This window comes from Podarcis cretensis (assembly GCF_951804945.1).
Source record: "Podarcis cretensis genome assembly, chromosome: 9".
NCBI lineage: Eukaryota > Metazoa > Chordata > Lepidosauria > Squamata > Lacertidae > Podarcis > Podarcis cretensis.
In genome coordinates this window covers 72034868-72056920 of record NC_137178.1, presented here as the reverse complement: position 1 = coordinate 72056920, position 22053 = coordinate 72034868, and the positions used below count along the sequence as shown (strand labels likewise).

Below are 22053 nucleotides of genomic sequence, written 5' to 3'. Positions count from 1 at the left end.
CACCTTCCATATCTCCTCAAAATCATTTCTTCTGCATATTCCCCGTCTTACCTTAATGGCCCATGTTAATTTATCATTAATAGCTATATCCCACACCTCTTTATACCATTCTTCCATTTTGTATTGTACTTGCCGCTTCCAATTCCTAGCTATCATAATGCGTGCAGCTGTCAATAAATTTGTGAGCAAGTCCTTCATAGTCTGTGAACCTTCCACCCCATCGTAAATTGATAATAAAGCTACCTCTGGACTTTTGGTCAGCTTTAAACCAGTGATTGCCGTAATCTCCTTAAAAACCCTTTGCCAAAAAATTGTACATATATACACCCCCACCATATGTGAACATAATTCCCGGTTTCCTGACATCCCCTCCAACATAACACCAAATATTCATTGTTTATTTGATTTAATCTGACTGGTGTTAAATACCATCTCCAAACTAATTTATATTTTTTTTATTCTATGCAAGTAGATAAATAGGTACTGCTGCGGCGGGAAGGTAAATGGCGTTTCCATGCACTTTGGTTTCCGTCACAGTATCCCGTTGTGCCAGAATCGGTTTTGTCATGCTGGCCACGACCCGTAAAGCTCTCTGTGGACAAACGCCAGCTCCCTCGGCCTGAAAGCGAGATGAGCGCCTCAAATCCCATAGTCGCCTTTGACTGGATCCTTTACCCTTTACCTCTTGCAATTCTTGATGTGCATCCTACTGCCTTGCTAGCTGCTTTGAAATATACTTTTTAGTAAGACATGAGCACAATCATCGAAGTCTCCAGAAAGGTAAGGAAACAAAGACAAAGTTTCATTTTGCAAAAATATATTAATATTTATAAAATATTAACTCAGTTACATTGTTGTGCATTGTTGAAAGTGTATATACACAGTGTGCTAAAAAGACTGTAATATTGAGATATATATATATATATATGTTTCCACACATTTAGCGCATCAGCAAGAGTTGGTGTTTTGGTGACATTTGCAGAGTTGCAAAATATAGCCTCCAATTCAGTCATATTCAGTATCCAGATTAATATTTGGAGAACACTGAATGAAGGACTCGTGCAAACATAGCCCATAATTTATACTGCACTTCTCATCTTCTTTCCACCTATCGTTTTCGTAGCATTCGCATCCACCAACTTCTTCTTCTTCTTTTGCCTTGACTTTTTCCTGCCTCTGCAAAGCAAGGCAAATAATCTTGAGCACTGCATTTTCAGATCTATAGAACTGGTAATGTGAATTGCAATAAATAGCTGCCGGAGGGAAGATATTAAGAGGGGAGGTTTAGAATCCCTCCCCTTAAAAATATATATATTCAGAACCTTTATGGATGTTGACACTGTAAGTACACATTAGATAATGGTAGGATGTCCGAGACCTGGGAGAAGAAGCGATGGAAGAGAACTGGAAGAAGTTCAAGAATCATCTGCAGAAACACTGTAAAGTGTATGAATGCTAAGATGATGTTTGGATATGAAACAACAGGGCATCAGTGGTACAGTGTTAAAAAATATGCAAAAAATGTAATAGAAAAAGGGCGAAAAAATTAGGTTATATTATGTAAAAGTAAATAATATGTTAAAGGTGTTTAATTATAAGGAGGAAAGATTGGAGACATAATAGAAGTGATTACAATAATTAGAAATGAGTTTTGAAGAAAGGTAAGGATTTGCCGTATCTGATTGGACAAAGAGGAACACAAAAAAGGGAGGCGTGAGGAGGTCAAGAAAGAAGGTTCTGTAAACATGAGGCTGAAAACTGGAGTTTTTGTTTTTAACTTTCTCTTCTTATTTTTTTAATTTGGTGTACTGTTTTTGCTGCGTTGGGTTGTTTTGATGTTTCTTTTGTTCTTGGAAAAACAAATAAATATATTTTTTTTAAAAAAAGATAATGGTAGGATAAACTTACTGGTGTATTCTCCTAACCACATGTAAATTAGGGCATGTGGCGCGTTTATGGTCTGTCGCTCCACAAATGAAGCATCCCGTCTCAGATCCAGCGTCAGCATTCTTACAAGAGTGACTTGGCAGGGCACAGCGACCACAAACGCTGCAATGAATCCAAGCTGTGAAGGGCGAGAAAAGTAACAATGAAAATGGGTAAGTTGTTAAATTCTGTGAGAATTCTAGCCGCTGGGATCATTTCCTGCAACCCTTAAGGGGAATACAGTGGTACCTCGGGTTACATATGCTTCAGGTTACGTACGCTTCAGGTTACAGACTCCGCTAACCCAGAAATAGTGCTTCAGGTTAAGAACTTTGCTTCAGGATGAGAACAGAAATTGTGCACTGGCAGCGCGGTGGCAGCGGGAGGCCCCATGAGCTAAAGTGGTGCTTCAGGTTAAGAACAGTTTCAGGTTAAGTATGGACCTCTGGAAAGAATTAAGTACTTAACCCGAGGTACCACTGTACCCTGTTCAGGTCTCTAGTCAGGCTAGGAAAGAGTGGGCAACAAAATTCAAAAGGAGCCATGTTCTTCCACAACACAGAAGAAAACTCTGGGCTGTAGAATCTTAAATTTGGAAGGGACCCCAGGGTCATCTGGTCCAACCCCTTGTCAAAGTCCCTTATTGATTAAGGGTATTTGTTTAGAGTCTGTCTTGTTGAGTATAGCTGCTTAACATTTTTAATAGTTTGAGCTTGATCTTTTTATTGCAAATTTTATGGTAAAAAGTGATCATTTGTAATACTTACAGGGTTTTACACATTTTTTGCAAAGGGAACAATGCGTCCATCGTCTCCCATCCTATTTGGAAAAAATAAAAGTTGTATAGTTTAAAAATGGAAAAATTTAGCCCTCCAGTTTTTAATTCCCCCCCTCCTGCTTTAATACAAATGTCCCCTTTTCCTTGCACACATGGCATATCTTCCTTGACTAGAAGAGCAAAATTTTATTTTCTTTCTCGATATTCCTCTTACAGGCCACATCATTAGAAAGAAATGTGCTAACCCAAAGTGGGCAAGTCTGTATCCTCTTGCAGTCCCACAAAAATGCTATTCTGCAAGATACGTACTAAAGTTTGGGACCAAGTCTTGCTAAAACTCTTTCTAAACACACTTACTTTTGATGTGCATGAATCACAGATTTCACAGTGCTGGTTGTCTGAACTAACGTACCGCTGGCAGATGGAGCAAAACCTGGCAGACCCAGAAAAAACAATTAAAATTCTTAGGCGGCTGTAAGGAATATTCACGATACAGCGCTACAAGTACCGTATTTTTCATCCCATAGGACGCTCCGTCCCATAGGACGCACCTACTTTTTTTTGGGGGGGGGGGAAATAAAGGAAAAAAAATTTTCCTTTATTTCCCCCCAAAAAACCAGGTCGGGGAACAGTGGGATGGCGGCGCTGCGCCTCCCCGCTGTCCCCCGAGCTTGTGGGGCTGGCCGATGTCTGTCCGGCGTGCGGGGCGCTCTGCTTCAGGGCGCCCTGCCCGCTGGGCAGCAGGCTGCGGACACCTGCGCGAAGCACGGGGCGTCCTCCAAAGGGCGCCCCGTGCTCCCGGCTGCCGCCCGCAAGTTCCCCCGGGCACACAAGGCTTGCAGATAGCTTCCTGGAGCCTGGAGAGCGAGAGGGGTCGGTGTGCACCGACGCCTCTCGCTCTCCAGGCTTCAGCGAAAGCCTGCATTCGCCCCATAGGACGCACACACATTTCCCCTTCATTTTTGGAGGGGGAAAAGTGCGTCCTATAGGGCGAAAAATACCGTAAGTAAAGAGATTTCTCAATAGGCCACACAAACACTTTGTAAACACTATTTTTTAATAAAGTAAAATTCAAAAACCTTTTAGCTCCACTCAGGTTAAACAAAAGCTGTACCTGTATCCTTCTTCCACAGGAAGCACTATCAAATGTGGTGAAATGTTGGTAAATATACGAACTGGGGACTGTTTACGACCTGTTTTTCCGTGCTTATAAAGGGCATGATTATCATAGTCCACCTAGAAAATAAAAGACAACAGAGTTGAAACACACTGAATAGCTTTTATCAGCTAAATTCCAAGTCAGGAAAGAGTCCTCGTGTACATTTTCAATCTGTTCTCTACCTATGCTTATAATATTTAGAAGTCCAGTTCCCCAAACACAAGAAAAGAGCAAGATTAGAGTGCAGCTGTTTTCATATTTCAGTCCATCAGTAGCTCCACTGAAAAGCCTGTCCAGAATGATAACGTGTGTGACTTTGGAGAGAGTGAAATATTCTGTATACCAGTAGTCTCCAGCCTTTTCAGAGGCTGGATCCACCTTTACCCCAAAATAGATGGTGGGACAAATTATTTTTTAAAAAATTACAATGCATTTTTATAGTGGGTTCTTAAAGACCATTGCTCTACAGTGGTACCTCGGGTTACAGACACTTCAGGTTACAGACGCTTCAGGTTACAGACTCCGCTAACCCAGAAATAGTACCTCGGGTTAAGAACTTTGCTTCAGGATGAGAACAGAAATCGTGCTCCGGTGGCACGGTAGTAGCAGGAGGCCCCATTAGCTAAAGTGGTGCTTCAGGTTTAGAACAGTTTCAGGTTAAGAACGGACCTCCGGAACGAATTAAGTACTGAACCTGAGGTACCACTGTACATTGCCTCCCATTGCAGCACAAAAAGCATCATTCAGAACAGGAAATTCAAAGTGCCCTGACAATGGGTTTCATCTCAACCTAGCCAACACAAAGTAAATTACCAGATTCCATATCCACCAGGAAATGACTAGCTTTAGAAAAAAGAATCCTTTTTTTTTTTTAACTTCACAATACTACTTCTCTGGGCCCATACCTGATAATCCAGCATACTGAAATTTGGAAAAAATTCAAGAATGCGTGACTCAAAGAAGTATGGAAATATCCAAAGTATGGGTAAGTTGTTGTCAGCAAGATCTAGGAAAGCAAAAGAAATAAAAAATGTACTTTTCATCACATAAAGGAACAGGTAATAAAAATCTACAAGCGCTGCCTGACAGCACATAAACCTGTAAACAGTTTTGTAATGGCTGTTGTCCCTTGTTCTTCAGATAAAGCTTTAACGGATGAGTACAAATGGCAAATATCGCCTGCATTGCTGCATTCTATTTGTCCAGCAAAGATATACCATTTGGAATTAGAAAAGCTGCCTTCATTTTTCTAATATCAAATTGATCGGAATTCAGAAATAGTTACCTGCACCTCCTGTTTGTCTCCACATTGCAATCAGCTTTTTGAAACTAAAAGCCAAAGCTTCAACCAAGCCTCCAAAGGGAGGATCAGCGACCATGATGACGTCTTTCCCATTGTCCTCCTGCAAGAACTTCTCACATATCTTATAAGCAGCCTGCAAGAGATCAGAGACAACTTCCATTTCAAACTAAGTGGTGATCTGTCAGTTAACCTATAGGCATCACTTTGTAATCTCAGAAGTAGTGAAAAATGTTTCTAAGGCATGAATTTAAACGTATGATATCCCTATACATTCTATTTACATGCAATTATGGCTGATCGCCGAAGAATTGATGCTTTTGAATTATGGGGCTGAAGGAGACTCTTGAGAGTCCCATGGACTGCAAGAAAATCAAACCTATCCATTCTTAAAGAAATCAGCACTGAGTGCTCACTGGAAGGACAGATCCTGAAGCTGAGGCTCCAATACTTTGGCCACCTCATGAGAAGATAAGACTCCCTGGAAAAGATCCTGATGTTGGGAAAGATTGAGGGCACAAGGAGAAGGCGATGACAGAGGACAAGATGGTTGGACTGTATTCTCGAAGCTACCAGCATGAGTTTGACCAAACTGTGGGAGGCAGTGGAAGACAGGAGTGCCAGGCATGCTCTGGTCCATGGGGTCACGAAGAGTCGGACACGACTAAACAACAACAATAAGGACGCGGGTGGTGCTGTGGTCTAAACCACAGAGCCTAGGGCTTGCCAATCGGAAGGTTGGTGGTTCGAATCCCTGCGATCGGGTGAGCTCCCGTTGCTCGGTCCCAGCTCCTGCCAACCTAGCAGTTCGAAAGCACGTCAAAGTGCAAGTAGATAAATAGATACCGCTCCAGCGGGAAGGTAAACGGCGTTTCTGTGCACTGCTCTGGTTTTGCCAGAAGTGGTTTAGTCATGCTGGCCACATGATCCAGAAGTGTCTGCGGACAAACGCCGGCTCCCTCGGCCTATAGAGCGAGATGAGCACCGCAACCCCAGAGTCATCCGCAACTGGACCTAACGGTCAGGGGTACCTTTACCATTTTATGTGTAAGCATACATAACGGCTCTCTAGTGTGTGGATTAATTTTATCTGTTTTACACCTGCATTTTATTTGAGAGATATTTTTGCACTGTATTTTTCTTAAAACATTTAAGCTGCAATTCTATACATGCTAACCTAGGAATAAGCCCCACTGAACTCAGCTGGGCTTCCTTCTGAGTAGCCATGTACAGGGCTGCACCTTGATGAGACAGGAGAAAAATGGAAAGAACAAACAAATGTCCATTGCACTGACTACGCAAGCCTTTGAATCCCCAATGAGCAGGTCCCCACACAAAAGACCGCCTCTTTCCATATGAACCTACCTGGACCCTGAGATCATCTTCCGAGGCCCTCCTTCGTGTGCCTCCTTCTCGAAAGGTCCGGAGGGTGGCAACACGAGAGCAGGGCCTTCTCTGCAGTGGCTCCCCATCTGTGGAATGCTCTCCCCAGGGAAGTTCGCCTGGCGCCTTCATTGTGCACATCTAGGTGCCAGGCAAAAGCGTTCCTTTTCAAACAGGCCTTTGGCTGATCCGATTTACATCCTATGTCCTTTTAAAATGTGGTTTTTTTTGGGGGGGGTGCTATTGGGCTGTTGTTTTATTTTTATTAGGTATCTTGTGGTTTTATATCTTGATTTTATTCTGTGAACCACCCTGAGACCCCCGGCTATAGAGCGGTATACAAATTCAATCAATAAAATAAATAAGTAACAATAAATATCTGCTTAGCTCCTAATGTTCATTCAAAGAAATGAGATAAGTACTAGGTTCCACAAGTAGTATTCATAAAAAATTTCCCAGTATTTGGCTAAGCCTTACCTCTCCAGCAAAGAAATGGTGGTTAAACATGTTGTAATGGCAGAAGTCCTCCTCTGTATAAAACTGGGAGTACCTGTAAATTAATTATTCCCATTATATTCAAAAAAGAAAAGAAGTCTGCCAAAATTGACTTGTTGCCTCAAGTCAGCATGTGAAATGGCCTCCGTTTCCTGTCTTCTCTGGCCACCTAGACTTCCATCAGGTTCCTTCTTCTCAGTGCCTTGTCATAGAATCACAGGTTTATAGAATTGGAAGGGCCCAGGAATCTCAACACGTAGTCTCCCATCCAATTTGAAACCACACCAGACCCTGCTTAGCTTTGCAGATGTGCTAGCGGTTCTATTGCTGCATCACTAGGACTTTCTGCCCTTCTTTTCTCCCCTCCCCTGACCTCCAGATACCTCTTCACTTCTCAAGGTCTATTCCTGCTCCTAGGGTCCATGTGACATTCTCAAAAGAGCTGACCGTTTCCCCATATCTCATAGATCAAGTCTACATCTACACAGCAGAGGGGAATAATCATTTATAATGAGTCGTAGCCAACTGCTGCACAAAGCAAAAGAATGCACATTATCAAAGTTGGTTGTTTGACAAAGTTGTGCAAAGAAGAATCAGTTGTTTCACAACAAGCTTCTGCTAGCACAACTGTTGCATTTTATTCCTTTTTTTTGCACAGCCTTTAAACTCTGCCACCTGCTAGCACAAGAGCTCTTCCGCTGGCAAACAGAGAACACTGACCACGGCCCATTGGCTAGATAAAATAAGCTTTGTGGTGGTTTTGATCAGAGGGGGGAAATAACGCGGCAGCTAAAAAAGCCAATGCAATTCTGGGCTGCATCAATAGGAGTATAGCATCTAGATCAAGGGAAGTAATAGTGCCGCTGTATTCTGCTCTGGTCAGACCTCACCTGGAGTACTGTGTCCAGTTCTGGGCACCCCAGTTCAAGAAGGACACTGAGAAACTGGAACGTGTCCAGAGGAGGGCAACCAAAATGGTCAAAGGCCTGGAAACGATGCCTTATGAGGAATGGCTAAGGGAGCAGGGCATGTTTAGCCTGGAGAAGAGGAGGTTAAGGGGTGATGTGATAGCCATGTTCAAATATATAAAAGGATGTCACACAGAGGAGGGAGAAAGGTTGTTTTCTGCTGCTCCAGAGAAGCGAACACGGAGCAATGGTTCCAAACTACAAGAAAAAAGATTCCACCTAAACATTAGGAAGAACTTCCTGACAGTAAGAGCTGTTCGACAGTGGAATTTGCTGCCAAGGAGTGTGGTGGAGTCTCCTTCTTTGGAGGTCTTTAAGCAGAGGCTTGACAACCATATGTCAGGAGTGCTCTGATGGTGTTTCCTGCTTGGCAGGGGGTTGGACTCGATGGCCCTTGTGGTCTCTTCCAACTCTATGATTCTATGATTCTATGATTCTAAAAGCTTACCTGAAATCAATATCTAACAAAAGGCTCTTAATGCGGATTTCCTGTTCCTGCGATGTTTGGAATTTGATGAATTCATGCAGCCTGGAAAGATTAACATGAACCATTTAAATGTAAGATACGTGAATATCAAGACAATACACAATGATACAGAATGTTCTATTTAAACATGCGAGGACACCACCTATTCCCCAACCCCAAATAAAGCCATGAAGCCCATTACTATATAAGTAACAGGATACAAGCAATTCTTTACGTAACTGGAGGGATACGTAAGTGGAGGTACGACTGTACAATCATTTTAAGGTTTTGTTTCATTAGCATCCAACACGGAATGTGGGAACATCCAGTGGGCTCTGCTAATGCTTCTGGCAAGGATCCAAAGCCACTTTTCCATTACTCAAGAGAAAGAAGGTGCTATTTACTTCAATGAAGTTGTTTTAGAAATAAGTCACAGTCCGTTATCTGTTTAAGCAACGCCAAATGTCTCAAGACTACGGAAGCGTGCAGCTTCCGGGTCATGTGGGCGGCATGACTAAGCTGCTTCTGGAGAACCAGAGCAGCGCATGGAAACGCTGTTTACCTTCCCGCTGGAGTGGTACCTATTTATCTACTTGCACTTGGACGTGCTTTTGAACTGCTAGGTTGGCAGGAGCAGGGACCGGGCAACGGGAGCTCACCCCGTCGCAGGGATTCAAACCACCGACCTTTTGATCAGCAAGTCCTAGGCTCTGTGGTTTAACCCACAGCGCCACCCGCGTCCCGTTTTGAACCCTAATAGGTACCAATTTCCAGGTCCCACTGGAACCAATACAGTGGTACCTCCAGTTGCGCACGGGATCCATTCCGGAGCTCCAGTCGGATCCCAAGGAATTCACAACCGGAGGTGCCTCTTCTGCACATGCACACGGTGCGTAACGCGCTTGCACGCATGCGCAAGCAGCGAAACCTGGAAAAATACTTCTGGGTTTGCCATGTTCGCCTCCTGAAGGATACGCAACCAGAGGTGTGCGTATCCAGAGATACCACTGTATACTCACTGACTTACCTTGGGGTGCCAACACAAAGCACCCTTTTAAAACCCAGTGTTGTGATAAGGTCCAGCAGGAACTGGCAGCTTCTCTCGGTGAACAGGTATTGTGCGTTTGTCTTCTTATTCTCCAGAGGGATGAGGAGCTGGCTGGGCCTTTGCAGATGGGCAACAGAGACCTCACTAAGGACCTGATGGCCCAGGTGTCTTCCCCACTCGGATGGCAACAGCAGCAGCTGGCATTCTCTGCAAAACCTCCTTTCCGACTGTGGCAACGCTACATACTCCTTGTACCTTATATTTGAACACAAATTGGAAATCCATCACAGAGCTGCAACAGCATTTGATTGCCTTCGTTCTCTGTTAGCCTCACTTCCAACTCCTTACCCTAAGAGTGTCTCTCCACCCATCTAGACCAGGGGTAGGCAAACTAAGGCCCGTGGGCCGGATCCGGCCCAATCGCCTTCTCAATCCAGCCCAAGGACGGCCCGGGAATCAGTGTGTTTTTACAGTAGTAGAATGTGTGCTTTTATTTAAAATGCATCTCTGGGTTATTTGTGGGGCCTGCCTGGTGTTTTTACATGAGTAGAATGTGTGCTTTTATGTAAAATGTATCTCTGGGTTATTTGTGGGGCACAGGAACTACCGCACAATTTCACTCATTTCACACGCTAGCAAGGTTATGCTTAAAATTCTACAAGGAAGGCTCAAGCAGTATGTGGACCGAGAACTCCCAGAAGTGCAAGCTGGATTTAGAAGAGGCAGAGGAACCAGAGACCAAATTGCAAACATGCGCTGGATTATGGAGAAAGCTAGAGAGTTCCAGAAAGACATCTACTTCTGCTTCATTGACTATGCAAAAGCCTTTGACTGTGTCGACCACAGCAAACTATGGCAAGCTCTTAAAGAAATGGGAGTGCCTGATCACCTCATCTGTCTCCTGAGAAATCTCTATGTGGGACAAGAAGCTACAGTTAGAACTGGATATGGAACAACTGATTGGTTCAAAATTGGGAAAGGAGTACGACAAGGCTGTATATTGTCTCCCTGCTTATTTAACTTATATGCAGAATTCATCATGCGAAAGGCTGGGCTGGATGAATCCGAAGCCGGAATTAAGATTGCCGGAAGAAATATCAACAACCTCAGATATGCAGATGACACAACCTTGATGGCAGAAAGTGAGGAGGAATTAAAGAAGCTTTTATTGAGGGTGAAAGAGGAGAACGCAAAATATGGTCTGAAGCTCAACATCAAAAAAACGAAGATCATGGCCACTGGTCCCATCACCTCCTGGCAAATAGAAGGAGAAGAAATGGAGGCAGTGAGAGATTTTACTTTCTTGGGCTCCATGATCACTGCAGATGGTGACAGCAGCCACGAAATTAAGAGACGCCTGCTTCTTGGGAGGAAAGCAATGACAAACCTAGACAGCATCTTAAAAAGTAGAGACATCACCTTGCCAACAAAGGTCCGTATAGTAAAAGCTATGGTTTTCCCAGTAGTGATGTATGGAAGCGAGAGCTGGACCATAAAGAAGGCAGATCGCCGAAGAATTGATTCCTTTGAATTATGGTGCTGGAGGAGACTCTTGAGAGTCCCATGGACTGCAAGAAGAACAAACCGATCCATTCTTAAGGAAATCAGCCCTGAGTGCTCACTGGAAGGACAGATCGTGAAGCTGAGGCTCCAATACTTTGGCCACCTCATGAGAAGAGAAGACTCCCTGGAAAAGACCCTGATGTTGGGAAAGATGGAGGGCACAAGGAGAAGGGGACGACAGAGGACGAGATGGTTGGATAGTGTCTTCGAAGCTACAAACATGAGTCTGACCAAACTGCGGGAGGCAGTGGAAGACAGGAGGGCCTGGCGTGCTCTGGTCCATGGGGTCACGAAGAGTTGGACACGACTAAACAACTAAACAACAACAACACCACATGGTCTGAGGGACAGTGGACCGGCCCACGGCTGGAAAAGGTTGCTGACCCCTGATCTAGATGAACTCTGCTTGTGCATGCTAAAGTTGAGATTCTTTGCGGGGAGCCGGTGATCTACCAGTGATCTACCACAGACATCCAGTAATCTACTGGGTAGATCACGATCTACCTGTTGGACGTGCCTGGTCTAAGATAAAATTATATGGAAATGATATATCAATGGTATCTAACACCGAGGAAGTTGGCAGAAATGCATAAATCTAAATCAAATAAGTGTTGGAAATGTAATGAGAAAGAAGGTTCTTTCTATCATATGTGGTGGCCTTATAGTAAGGTCAAAGCTTACTGGGAAATGATATATAATGAAATGAAAAGGATGTTTAAAATAACCTTTGTAAAAAAACTCAGAAGCTTTTCTTTTGGGAATTATAGGGACAGAACTACCTGAAATGTATAGAAACTTATTCATGTATGCTACTGCAGCAGCAAGAACGTTACAGTGGTACCTCGGGTTACATAAGCTTCAGGTTACAGACTCCGCTAACCCAGAAATAGTGTATCTGAAGGTATCTGAAGAAGGTATCTGAAGAAGTGTGCATGCACACGAAAGCTCATACCAAGAACTGACTTAGTTGGTCTTTAAGGTGCTACTGGAAGGAATTTTTTTGTCCAGAAATAGTGCTTCAGGTTAAGAACTTTGCTTCAGGATGAATAAGAACTTACCAGGAGAATAAGAAATCAAGAAAACATGAATGAAAACGGTTAATTGAATATTTACAGAAAGATTATAAACAGATAAAAACACGGGCAGGATTATTGTAACAACCTGCAGCTTTGTAAGAGAATGTATTTAAAGAAGATGAATAAATGAGCAAATTAAGTTAATTTGGATATGCAGAAGGTATTGAAAATAAATTTAAGGAACCGCAGAAAGAGGGGGATGGAAGTTGAGTTCTGAAATGTCAAAATGAATGTAAAATTAGTGAAATATATAAAACTAGTGAAATGTATAAACTTGAAAAGTACAAATAAATAAACAAAAGATTCCCTGGAGCAAAGAGGGGGAAATTCCTTTCTGCAAGGAGAAATCTCTTGCACTAGGCAGTACAGGAACACCAAATACTACCCCTGGTTTTTTGTTTTTTTAAAAAAGGAATACTGATTCATTCAAATAAAAATAATAATTGTATAGGTACCTCTCTACATTGTCTCTGTGAGATAATAATGGTTGATGGCGTTGGTTGTATATTTCCCGTGCTGAAAGTCTAGCTTCTGATACCTGAGGAAAACATGTATGAAATATACGTAGAAAATTCAATATTTACATATTTACAATACATAAAATATTTATCACAAACAGATACGGTTTTTGAGAATTCAGTCCAGCTCAAGTTTCAAATTTTTCTCTCAGAATCTATGGCCCACTCAGAAATTTTAAAAATCCAAATTTTGCCTCATAGTAGTCCTCAGTACTGCATACTTAAGTGTTTGCTTCATTTGGGAAGAACTACTACTGGGTTGTTTTTGCTTTTATTTGGATTATGTATTTTGTGGCTTTATATTCTGATTTTATCCTGTGTACGGCCCTGAGACCTGCGGATATAGGGTGGTATACAAATTTAATTTAATAATAATAACAATAATAATAATGCAAAATGTGGATTTTTTGCTGAATGACTGAAACATGAATTCAGATGTGCACATTCACTCTGGTTCTCTCTTCTAAAATCTTCAGCCGATTTCCCCCTCTTCTGCCCTTCTTTTATGTCCATCTCTGCCAATGACACACAGCTTAAAATACACACCACTGAGCAATGCTTTTTTCCTGGGGGTACGCATACCCCTGAACCTTTTGTGAATCTAAGTTTGGCCTCATTGAGGGGCAGTATTTCAATATGAGTAGAAAAATGAGAGTACCCCTAAACTTTTTTTTAAGAAAAAAAGCACTGCCACTGAGTATTCTTTAGCGTACCTAGTTCTCATATGGACACACTACTATAGTATGAATTCCTGCGGTTCTGCAATATACCGTACTTTTCGCACCATAGGACGCACCGGACAATAGGACGCACCTTGTTTTAGAGGGGGGAGAAGAAGAAAAAAAAATTCTCCCCCTCTCTGCCCAGCGCCCCTTCAGCGAAGTGGCAGGAGGTGCTGCGCAGAGAGGGGGAGAATTTCCCCCCTCTTGTTTTCCCCCTCTAAAACAAGGTGCCGTTTAAGATGCGTTCAGTCGCCTTCAGGCGGCTACCTTGTAAGCCTGGAGAGTGGGAGAGGGATCAGTGCGCACCGACCCCTCTCGCTCTCCAGGCTTCAGGTTCCTTTCGACCTGCTCTTTGGGGCTGGTGGGGGGAAGCCCCAAAGAGCAGGTCGGGGAGCAGCGGAAAGCTTCTATGGCTTCTTTAGTCCCGCACGCACTCTCCCAGCTGGAGAGGTGGCACGCGGCTAAAAAGGCTCCTGCCATAGCCGCGTGTCACCTCTCCAGCCGGGAGAGGGTAAGCGGGGCTATGGCGTCTTCGCTCCATAGGACGCACACACATTTCCCCTTCATTTTTGAAGGGGAAAAAGTGTGTCCTATAGAGCGAAAAATACGGTACTTAACTGTCCAGCTATACTGGTGAACAAAATTCCAGCAATATGTAGATACCAATATATAAAGATACCAGCTATATATCACACCTTAACATTTATGAGGAAGTCTCTTATGAGTTGGATCCAGAATGCAATCCTAATCCCATTTAAAATCGAGCTGTTCTTAATGCTTTGAGAACACCTGTTGAAATCAGTGAGATGCCTCAGTCGTGCCTACCTTAAATCACATTGATTTCAATCAGGGTGACTAAAAATCAATGATTTTCTTTAAAAAAAAAATTTAAAAAATGGATTTTTTAAAAAAATTAAATTGGATTTTTAAAATAAAATGCTTTTGGAGGAAAAATCTTTCTAAAGATAGTTTTCTATTTAAGTTACATTATAGTCCAAAGGCTATTCATCAGGAAATAAGGATTTGTTTTAAGTTTTTCATGTGAGCTAAAACTCAGTCTAAGTTTAAAAATAAAATATAAAATTAACTACATCAGTTAACAAACATGGATGTTGTTGTTGTTGTTGTTTAGTCGTGTCCGACTCTTCGTGACCCCATGGACCAGAGCACGCTATAATGTTAATGTTTTAGTTAAATAGATTGTTATTAAGGAAATGATTATTTTTCCCCTTTCAATAAAGTACAGCAGAAAAGTTGTCAAACTATAAACAGTTAACTTATTAAATCTCACAATAATTTCATAGTTATCTATGTATTTCTAATAGTATAGCCAAATCAGTAATTTTTGTTATAACTGTAAAAACTGCTCTGAAAATTTATTATTCCAAAAATGAAACCTACATCTGGTGTAAATACTAAGCTTATACCATCAAGAATGAGTCTTTCTGTAAAAAAAATGATTTAAATCAAGTCTTACTGACTACTGATTTAAATCGTGATTTAAATTGATTTATTTTAAATCAAATCCACCCTGATTTTAATGGGTCTAAGTATGATTGTATCTGGATCTCACCCTACGATTCCACTCCTTAGCAAGCTCTTTGCTCACCAGAACTCTACAAACTGAGAATACAAACCACAGTTAAATACTGTGTGTGCTTAATCCTCTAACGGAAATCAATGCAATTTAAGGGTGTTCAAATTTGGTGTTTGGACAACGTTCTTGAGGATTAAATGTATCAACCGTACTGTTAAAACCTTTATTCTTTCGATATACCTTTTCATCTTCCCACTGAAAAAAGTTACAGTCTCTTCTTTCTCTGCAAGCAGAGCAAGCGTAAAATCTTCTTCCCTCTTCTTTCCCTCGAACAATCTTTGCAAACAGAAGGGTGGGGCCTAAAAGAGAAAAGCATTGAAAGATCTATATTGCGAAAACACTGGAATTATTTTTTTCGGGGGGGGGGGGGGAGATAATAGAATCTTCCAACAAGCAATTGCAATAGTCAATGTTTGACACTGATAACAAACGGCATTTCCGTGCGCTGCTCTGGTTCGCCAGAAGCGGCTTAGTCCTGCTGGCCACATGACCCAGAAGCTGTACGCTGGCTCCCTCAGCCAGTAAAGCGAGATGAGCGCCGCAACTCCAGAGTCGGTCACGACTGGACCTAATGGTCAGAAGTCCCTTTACCTATTTCCCCTTCGAAGGAGTCTTAATACATTTTTGTTAAACCTTCAAATTACCATCTGGAAGCAGAGGAGAATCTCAAGAGGTTTAATCATCTCTATGGTGGACCAGAAGCATCTTGGCTAAAGTGAGCAGTTTCAAAGCTTTAACAGTTTCTTAGCATTTTCTTAAAGCAGTTTCTTAGCATTTTCTTAAAGCGATAGGCTATCCATTTTGGGGGCCCTTGGGGACCCTACCAGAAGGAGAACCTCCAGAAAAGCACACTGTGGGGCAGAGTTTCCTGGCTCCCACTCAAAGAAGAATTCCAGCTCAGGTTGCAAATACCCAAATTTTTAATGCTCAGATCTGTGTGATACATGGGCAAAATGCCATAAAAAGGCACAGCAGGTGCTACACTCAGCCAAGCAAACAAAGACATTGATCCAGGAATGACACATACCCCAGTTTAGGAACTATCTCCTCTTGAGCCCCCCCCAAAAATATTTTTCGGGGGCGGGACCCCCCAAAAAGTTGATGGGCATTGCCATTTAAACGGTGTGTGTGCCAAGTCATGTGACTATGCAGGGCAGGGCTTACCGCCCCCTCCCAATATTTTATTCAAGTTGGCACCCCAGCAACCTTGTTATTAGGGAGTGGGGTGGGCACTAATTTCTCACCCATGCGCAATGATCCTATGCTGAAAACCAACAAATTTGTATCCACTGTATTAATGCGCCGAGGGACTGTTTATGTGCCATTATGACCAACAGGTGGTGGAAGGAGCGAACCAGATTCTAGTGAGTGAGACTGTCCCTGGCTATAATACTGGTTTTAGCCCTCTCACTGGTCAGAGCTGAAGTTGTTATTTGCAACTTTAAAAAGAGATACAACAATTTTTCACTTGTGATCTCCGTAGTTGACAATTTTAAATGTTGCTTGGGGAGAGAGAGAGAGATCTTAATTCAGTAACTCCCTAAAAAGTGTTAGGAGAGGCGATACATTTTAAATTAAAAGGAAACTGAAAGAAAAACAGAAGACCAACAAAGAATTAATCCTAATAAAACAGGGAGAGTGAATTGTGGACAGATGATGGACTTTGAGAAAGCCCCCAAAAGAAAACTTAGCCAAGCAAAATTTAAACGGAAAACTGATAAAAATACCAAGATGAAGTTTTAAGGAGCATCAAGAAAAACAGAAATACCTGATGACTAGAAAAGCCAAGGGAAAACCAAGACAAATGAAAGGACGTGAGGGACGAAATCAAGTTTATTTACCTTTCAACCAACAAGTCTTTGGATGTAAAAAGGAGTACAGGAAAGGGTAGGCGGACATGAAGTCTTCTTCAAGCAGAGTGAAGAATACAGAAAATAGAAGGCTTTTCTTTTAAAAGGCAACTGGAGAAGCCATTTAGTAATGGCTGGGGTTTCTGTTGCCGAAGTTAGAAAAAGCAAGATTGGGAAGATTTTAGCACAGGTGAGAGTTAGAAGTGAGAAGGCCATGGGGATCCATGTTCGGGCTGGACGATGGGGGTGGAGACACTCCGTTAGGTATACTAGACCAAGTTTAGGGCTTTAACGGTGAGCACCAACACTTTGAATTGTGCTCGGAAACGTACTGGGAGCCAATGCAGATCTCTCAGAACCAGTGTTATGTGGTCCCAGCGGCCACTCCCAGCCACCAGTCTAGCTGCCGCATTCTGGATTAATTGCAGTTTCCGGGTCACCTTCAAAGGTAGCCCCACGTAGAGCGCATTGCAGTAGTCCAAGTGGGAGATGATAATAATAATAATAATATCTTTATTGTCATTGCCCCCTCAGGGACAACGAAATTTACTTCTTGTTCAACTTCTTCAACTAGCTTCTTCAACTTCAGTCCTCCAGATGTTTTGTACAACTCCCATGATCCCTAGCTAGCAGGACCAGTGGTCAGGGATGCTGGGAATTGTAGTCTCAAAACATCTGGAGGGCCAAGGTTGGGGAAGCCTGCTTTACTCCTTGGAAGTCACATTATAAATAAAATGAGGTTCTGCCCATTAGCAAAGGAGTTTATCCATAGTCCCCAAGAAGCTATCACAAAATGGCCTCAAAGCATTTTTGACAACTTGGCAACCTGAGCTAACACGAAATTAAAAGGAACTATGTTGTCTTCTCCCCTTCTACTTTGCTCTTTATCAAATGCACAGCCTTCTTTCCCGCTGGATCCCCCTGCCCTTCTCACTTCTAAGTCTTACCTGTGTTAAAATCTTCCCAATCTTCCCAAATCTATATATTTGGGAGGGGGCTCAAGAGGAGTTAGCTCCTAAACTGGGGTATGTGTCATTCCTGGATCAATGTCTTTGTTTGCTTGGCTGGGTGTAGCACCTGCTGTGCCTTTTTATGGCATTTTGCCCATGTATCACACAGATCTGAGCATTAAAGATTTGGGTAGACCCTGCAACCTGAGCTTGAATTCTTTTCGGTCTTAAAGGTAAAGGTAAAGGTACCCCTGCCCGTACGGGCCAGTCTTGACAGACTCTGGGGTTGTGCGCCCATCTCACTTAAGAGGCCAGGGGCCAGCGCTGTCCGGAGACACTTCCGGGTCACGTGGCCAGCGTGACATCGCTGCTCTGGCGAGCCAGAGCCGCACACGGAAACGCCGTTTACCTTCCCGCTGGTAAGCGGTCCCTATTTATCTACTTGCACCCGGAGGTGCTTTCGAACTGCTAGGTTGGCAGGCGCTGGGACCGAGCAGCGGGAGCGCACCCCGCCGCAGGGATTCGAACCACCGACCTTTCGATCGGCAAGCCCTAGGCGCTGAGGCTTTAACCCACAGCGCCACCTGCGTCCCTCTTTTCGGTCTTACCTGTGTTAAACTCTTCCCAATCTTGGTTTTTCTAACTTCAGATGTTTTTGGCCAACAACTCCCATGATCCCTCGCTAGCAGGACCAGTGGTCAAGGATGCTGAGAACTGTAGTCTCAAATCATGTGGAGGGCCGAGTTTGAGGAAGCCTGCTCTAGCCTACCTCGCAGGGCTGTTGTAAGGAGGCGCAAAGCTGAAGGTTAAGCCGCCTTGGTGAAAAGCTTCTGGGAGATGATATATAATGAGATGAAAAAAATGTTGAAATATACATTTATAAAGAAACCAGAAGCATTCTTATTGGGCATTGTAGGAAGTGATATAAATAGAAAGGAATGTAAGCTGTTCTTATATGCAACAACGGCAGCAAGAACGTTATTGGCCCAAATATGGAAGCAAGAAGAATTACTGACGAAAGAAGAATGGAGGATGAAATTAATGGACTATGCAGAATTGGACAAACTAACAGGAAGGATTCGAAATCGGCTGGACTAGAAATTCACTGAAGACTGGAGTAAATTTACAGATTATTTGAAAAGTGTTTGCGGTGACCAGACTACGTTTGCAGATTTGCAAGAAGTTTTGTGAGGAGTATTATTGGAATTATTGCAAAAATGGATAAGGGGGAGGAGGATTAGTTATGATCATTAAAGGTAATAAGAATTTAAGAAATGCATAAGAAGTGGTTAAAATGACGGATCATCAGAGGTGCTGAGGGAAGTCCAAAAAAAGATTGTATAAATGATGAAGCTTTGTGGGGTGTATGATAATTTATATGTTAAAATTAATAAATATTATTATACATAAAAAAGAAGGTGAAGCCGCCTTGAGCTCCTGCGGAGGAAAGGCGGGGTGCAAAGGCAACAATTATATGTACAGGCGAGATCTGCCCGGGGTGGGGGAAGAAAGCAGAAGAAAAGTGGGGTGCAGCATGCAGCCATTGTTAAAGATGGGGAGAAATAATAATAATAATAATAATAATAATAATAATAATAATATTTATACCCCGCCCATCTGGCTGAGTTTCCCCAGCCACCCTGGGCGGCTCCCAATCAAGTGTTAAAAACAATACAGTGTTAAATATTAAAAACTTCCCTAAACAGGGCTGCCTTCAGATGTCTTTTAAAGATAGGATAGCTGCTTATTTCCTTCACATCTGAAGGGAGGTGTTCCACATGGTGGGCGCCACTACCGAGAAGGCCCTGTGTCTGGTACCCTGTAACCTCACTTCTCGCAATGAGGGAACCGCCAGAAGGCCCTCAGAGCTGGACCTCAGTGTCTGGGCTGAACGATGGGGGTGGAGACGCTCCTTCAGGTATACTGGACCGAGGCTGTTTAGGGCTTTAAAGGTCAGCACCAACACTTTGAATTGTGCTCGGAAATGTACTGGGAGCCAATGCAGATCTTTCAGGACCAGTGTTATATGGTCTTGGCAGCCACTCCCAGTCCCCAGTCTAGCTGCCGCATTCTGGATTAGTTGCAGTTTCCGGGTCACCTTCAAAGGTAGCCCCACGTAGAGCGCATTGCAGTAGTCCCAGTGGAAGATAACTAGCTTCCTCAAGCTCAGCCCTCCAGATGTTTTTGGCCTACAACTCCCATGATCCCTAGCTAGCAGGATCAGTGGTCAGGGATGCTGGGAATTGTAGTCTCAAATCATCTGGAGGGCCGAGTTTGAGGACGCCTGCTCTAGTCCAGTGTTTCCCAACCTTGTGCCTCCAGCTGTTTTTGAACTACAACTCCCATCATCCCTGACTAGCAAGACCAGTGGCAAGGGATGATGGGAATTGTAGTCCAAAAACAGCTGGAGGCACAAGGTTGGGAAACACTGCGCTAGTCTACCTCGCAGGGCTGTTGCAAGGAGGAAACGGGGAGGCGCAAAGCTGACGGTTGAGCCGCCTTGAGCTCCTGGGGAGGAAAGGCGGCGTGCAAAGGCGAGGTGGGGAAGAAAGCGGAAGAAAAGTGGGATTTGCAGCATGCAGCCATCGTTAAATAGGGAGAGAAAGGGCGACTCACCGTGAGGGCAACGGGGAGCTGGGCTGGAGGGGTCCCGATCCAGCACCACCGCCACCCCGGGGCGCTGCCCGTCTTCCATCGCGGCTTTCCCCCCCGGGTGGCTCTTCCTCTCCCCAATTGCAGGCGGAGCCAAATGCAAATGGCCGACAAGCGGCTGATCCCATACTCCGCCCTTTTTGGGTGTGTTTTCCTTTTTTGCCTTCCCCGATCCCCGCCATTTCGCACCCTTTACGCGCGCGAAACACGAACAACCCTGCCAGGGAGGCCAAGGCTCGGACAGGCAGCGACCGCAAGGCTAAGCGGGAAAGAGAGGAGGAGGATTCGAACTCAAGCCTCCCCGAACACCCTGGTTCTTCAGCGCCTTTTTTTAGCGCCCGAGTCGCACGCTGCCACTCCGCCTCTCGGAGGAGGCAGCTCCCTCCGACACAACAGGAAAGATAGTTAGGCTCTCTTATTTTTCCTAGCTCTAGGATTTATTCCTCTCTCTATACTTTGCATATCTCTAGGGTTTATTTCTCTACCTTCTGCCTATCGATAGGATTTATTCTTCTCTCTATACTTTTCATATCTCTAGGGTTTATTCCTCTATCTTTTCTACCCTATCGATAGGATTTATTCTTCCCTCTATATTTTTCCTATCTCTAGGGTTTATTCCTCTATCTTTTCTTCCCTATCTCTACAATATATTCTTCTCTCTCTATTTTTCCTATCTGTAGGATTTATTCCTCTCTCTATCTTTTTCCTATCTCTATTCCTCTCTATCTTTTTTTCCAATCTCTAGAATTTATTCCTCTATATTTTTTCTTATCTCTAGGATTTATTCCTCTCTCTATCTTTTTCCTATCTCTAGGATCTATTCCTCTCTCTATTCCCCCCCTCCCCCAATCTCTGTCTTTGGCTTCCCAGCGAAACCAAGCGTGGGGGTGAGGATGAGAAAAGAAGATTGGTAGATCTCCAAACTAAGCAGGCTTTCCCAAACATAGGGTTGCTCCAGGTGTTGTTGTTGTTTTTTCTGACCACAATTCCCATCATCCCTGACCCTTGGTCCTGCTAGCTAAGGATGATGGGAGTTGTAGTCCAAAAAAAAAAAGCTATAGAACCAGGTTTGGGAAACCCTGGTTTAGATTTGTGTGTGCATGCCCTGCCGCTTAGTTTCCTGCCTGATTTTTAAAAATGCACCTTTTGTTTCCTTTTTCATCTCTCCCCCCGCCCCCGCCCCCCATATCTTGTTGAACTGAAATATTTTCTATTCCTGCCTGATTTGAAGACTGTAGCAGACAGTGGGCCGTGGGCTGCTTACACCCAGCAGGAGCCAGAGGTGGTCAATGATTTTGTTGACCTGGGCTCCTCCATTCACACTGAGAAGTCCTCTTGTATTTAAAACACAGGCACTCAGACCATGAGACCTGTTGCTTTGGGGAAGAGTTAATAATAATAATAATAATAATAATTTATTATTTATACCCCGCCCATCTGGCTGGGCCTCCCCAGCCACTCTGGGCGGCTTCCATAAAAACCAGAAATACAGTAAAATATCACACGTTAAAAACTTCCCTAAACAGGGCTGTCTTAAGATGTCTTCTGAATGTCAGGTAGTTGTTTATCGCTTTGACATCTGCTGGAAGGGCGTTCCACAGG

At 43.5% G+C, this 22053-nt stretch overlaps 1 protein-coding gene across 2 annotated transcripts; it reads right to left on the bottom strand.

Moving 5' to 3' along the window:
• Positions 1-800: 800 nt before the first annotated feature.
• Positions 801-20614, bottom strand: ZCCHC4 (zinc finger CCHC-type containing 4). Of its 2 annotated transcripts, none has more exons than XM_079989770.1 (13): positions 20416-20614; positions 15180-15298; positions 12618-12700; positions 9503-9778; positions 8458-8538; positions 7024-7096; positions 5149-5299; positions 4769-4869; positions 3819-3940; positions 3062-3137; positions 2694-2745; positions 1909-2065; positions 801-1227 (listed from the first exon to the last, which is right to left on the bottom strand). In XM_079989770.1, the coding sequence occupies exons 1-13, from the start codon at positions 20492-20494 to the stop codon at positions 1080-1082; spliced, it is 1518 nt and encodes a 505-aa protein (XP_079845896.1). In that variant the 5' UTR covers positions 20495-20614; the 3' UTR covers positions 801-1079. The 2 variants fall into 2 exon arrangements, with proteins under 2 accessions (XP_079845896.1, XP_079845897.1); XM_079989771.1 differs by having other exon boundaries at positions 801-1176; positions 20416-20611.
• Positions 20615-22053: the final 1439 nt, after the last annotated feature.

Bases quoted from the DNA above. Each gene is read 5' to 3' on its own strand.
- ZCCHC4 (XM_079989770.1), bottom strand. From the start codon at position 20,494: ATGGAAGACGGGCAGCGCCCCGGGGTGGCGGTGGTGCTGGATCGGGAC. The intron at 12,701-15,179 runs GTATATCGAAAG...TGTTTTCCTCAG, and splicing joins TTCAGTGGGAAGATGAAAAG to GTATCAGAAGCTAGACTTTC. The intron at 3,138-3,818 runs GTACAGCTTTTG...TGGGTCTGCCAG, and splicing joins CCTGTGGAAGAAGGATACAG to GTTTTGCTCCATCTGCCAGC.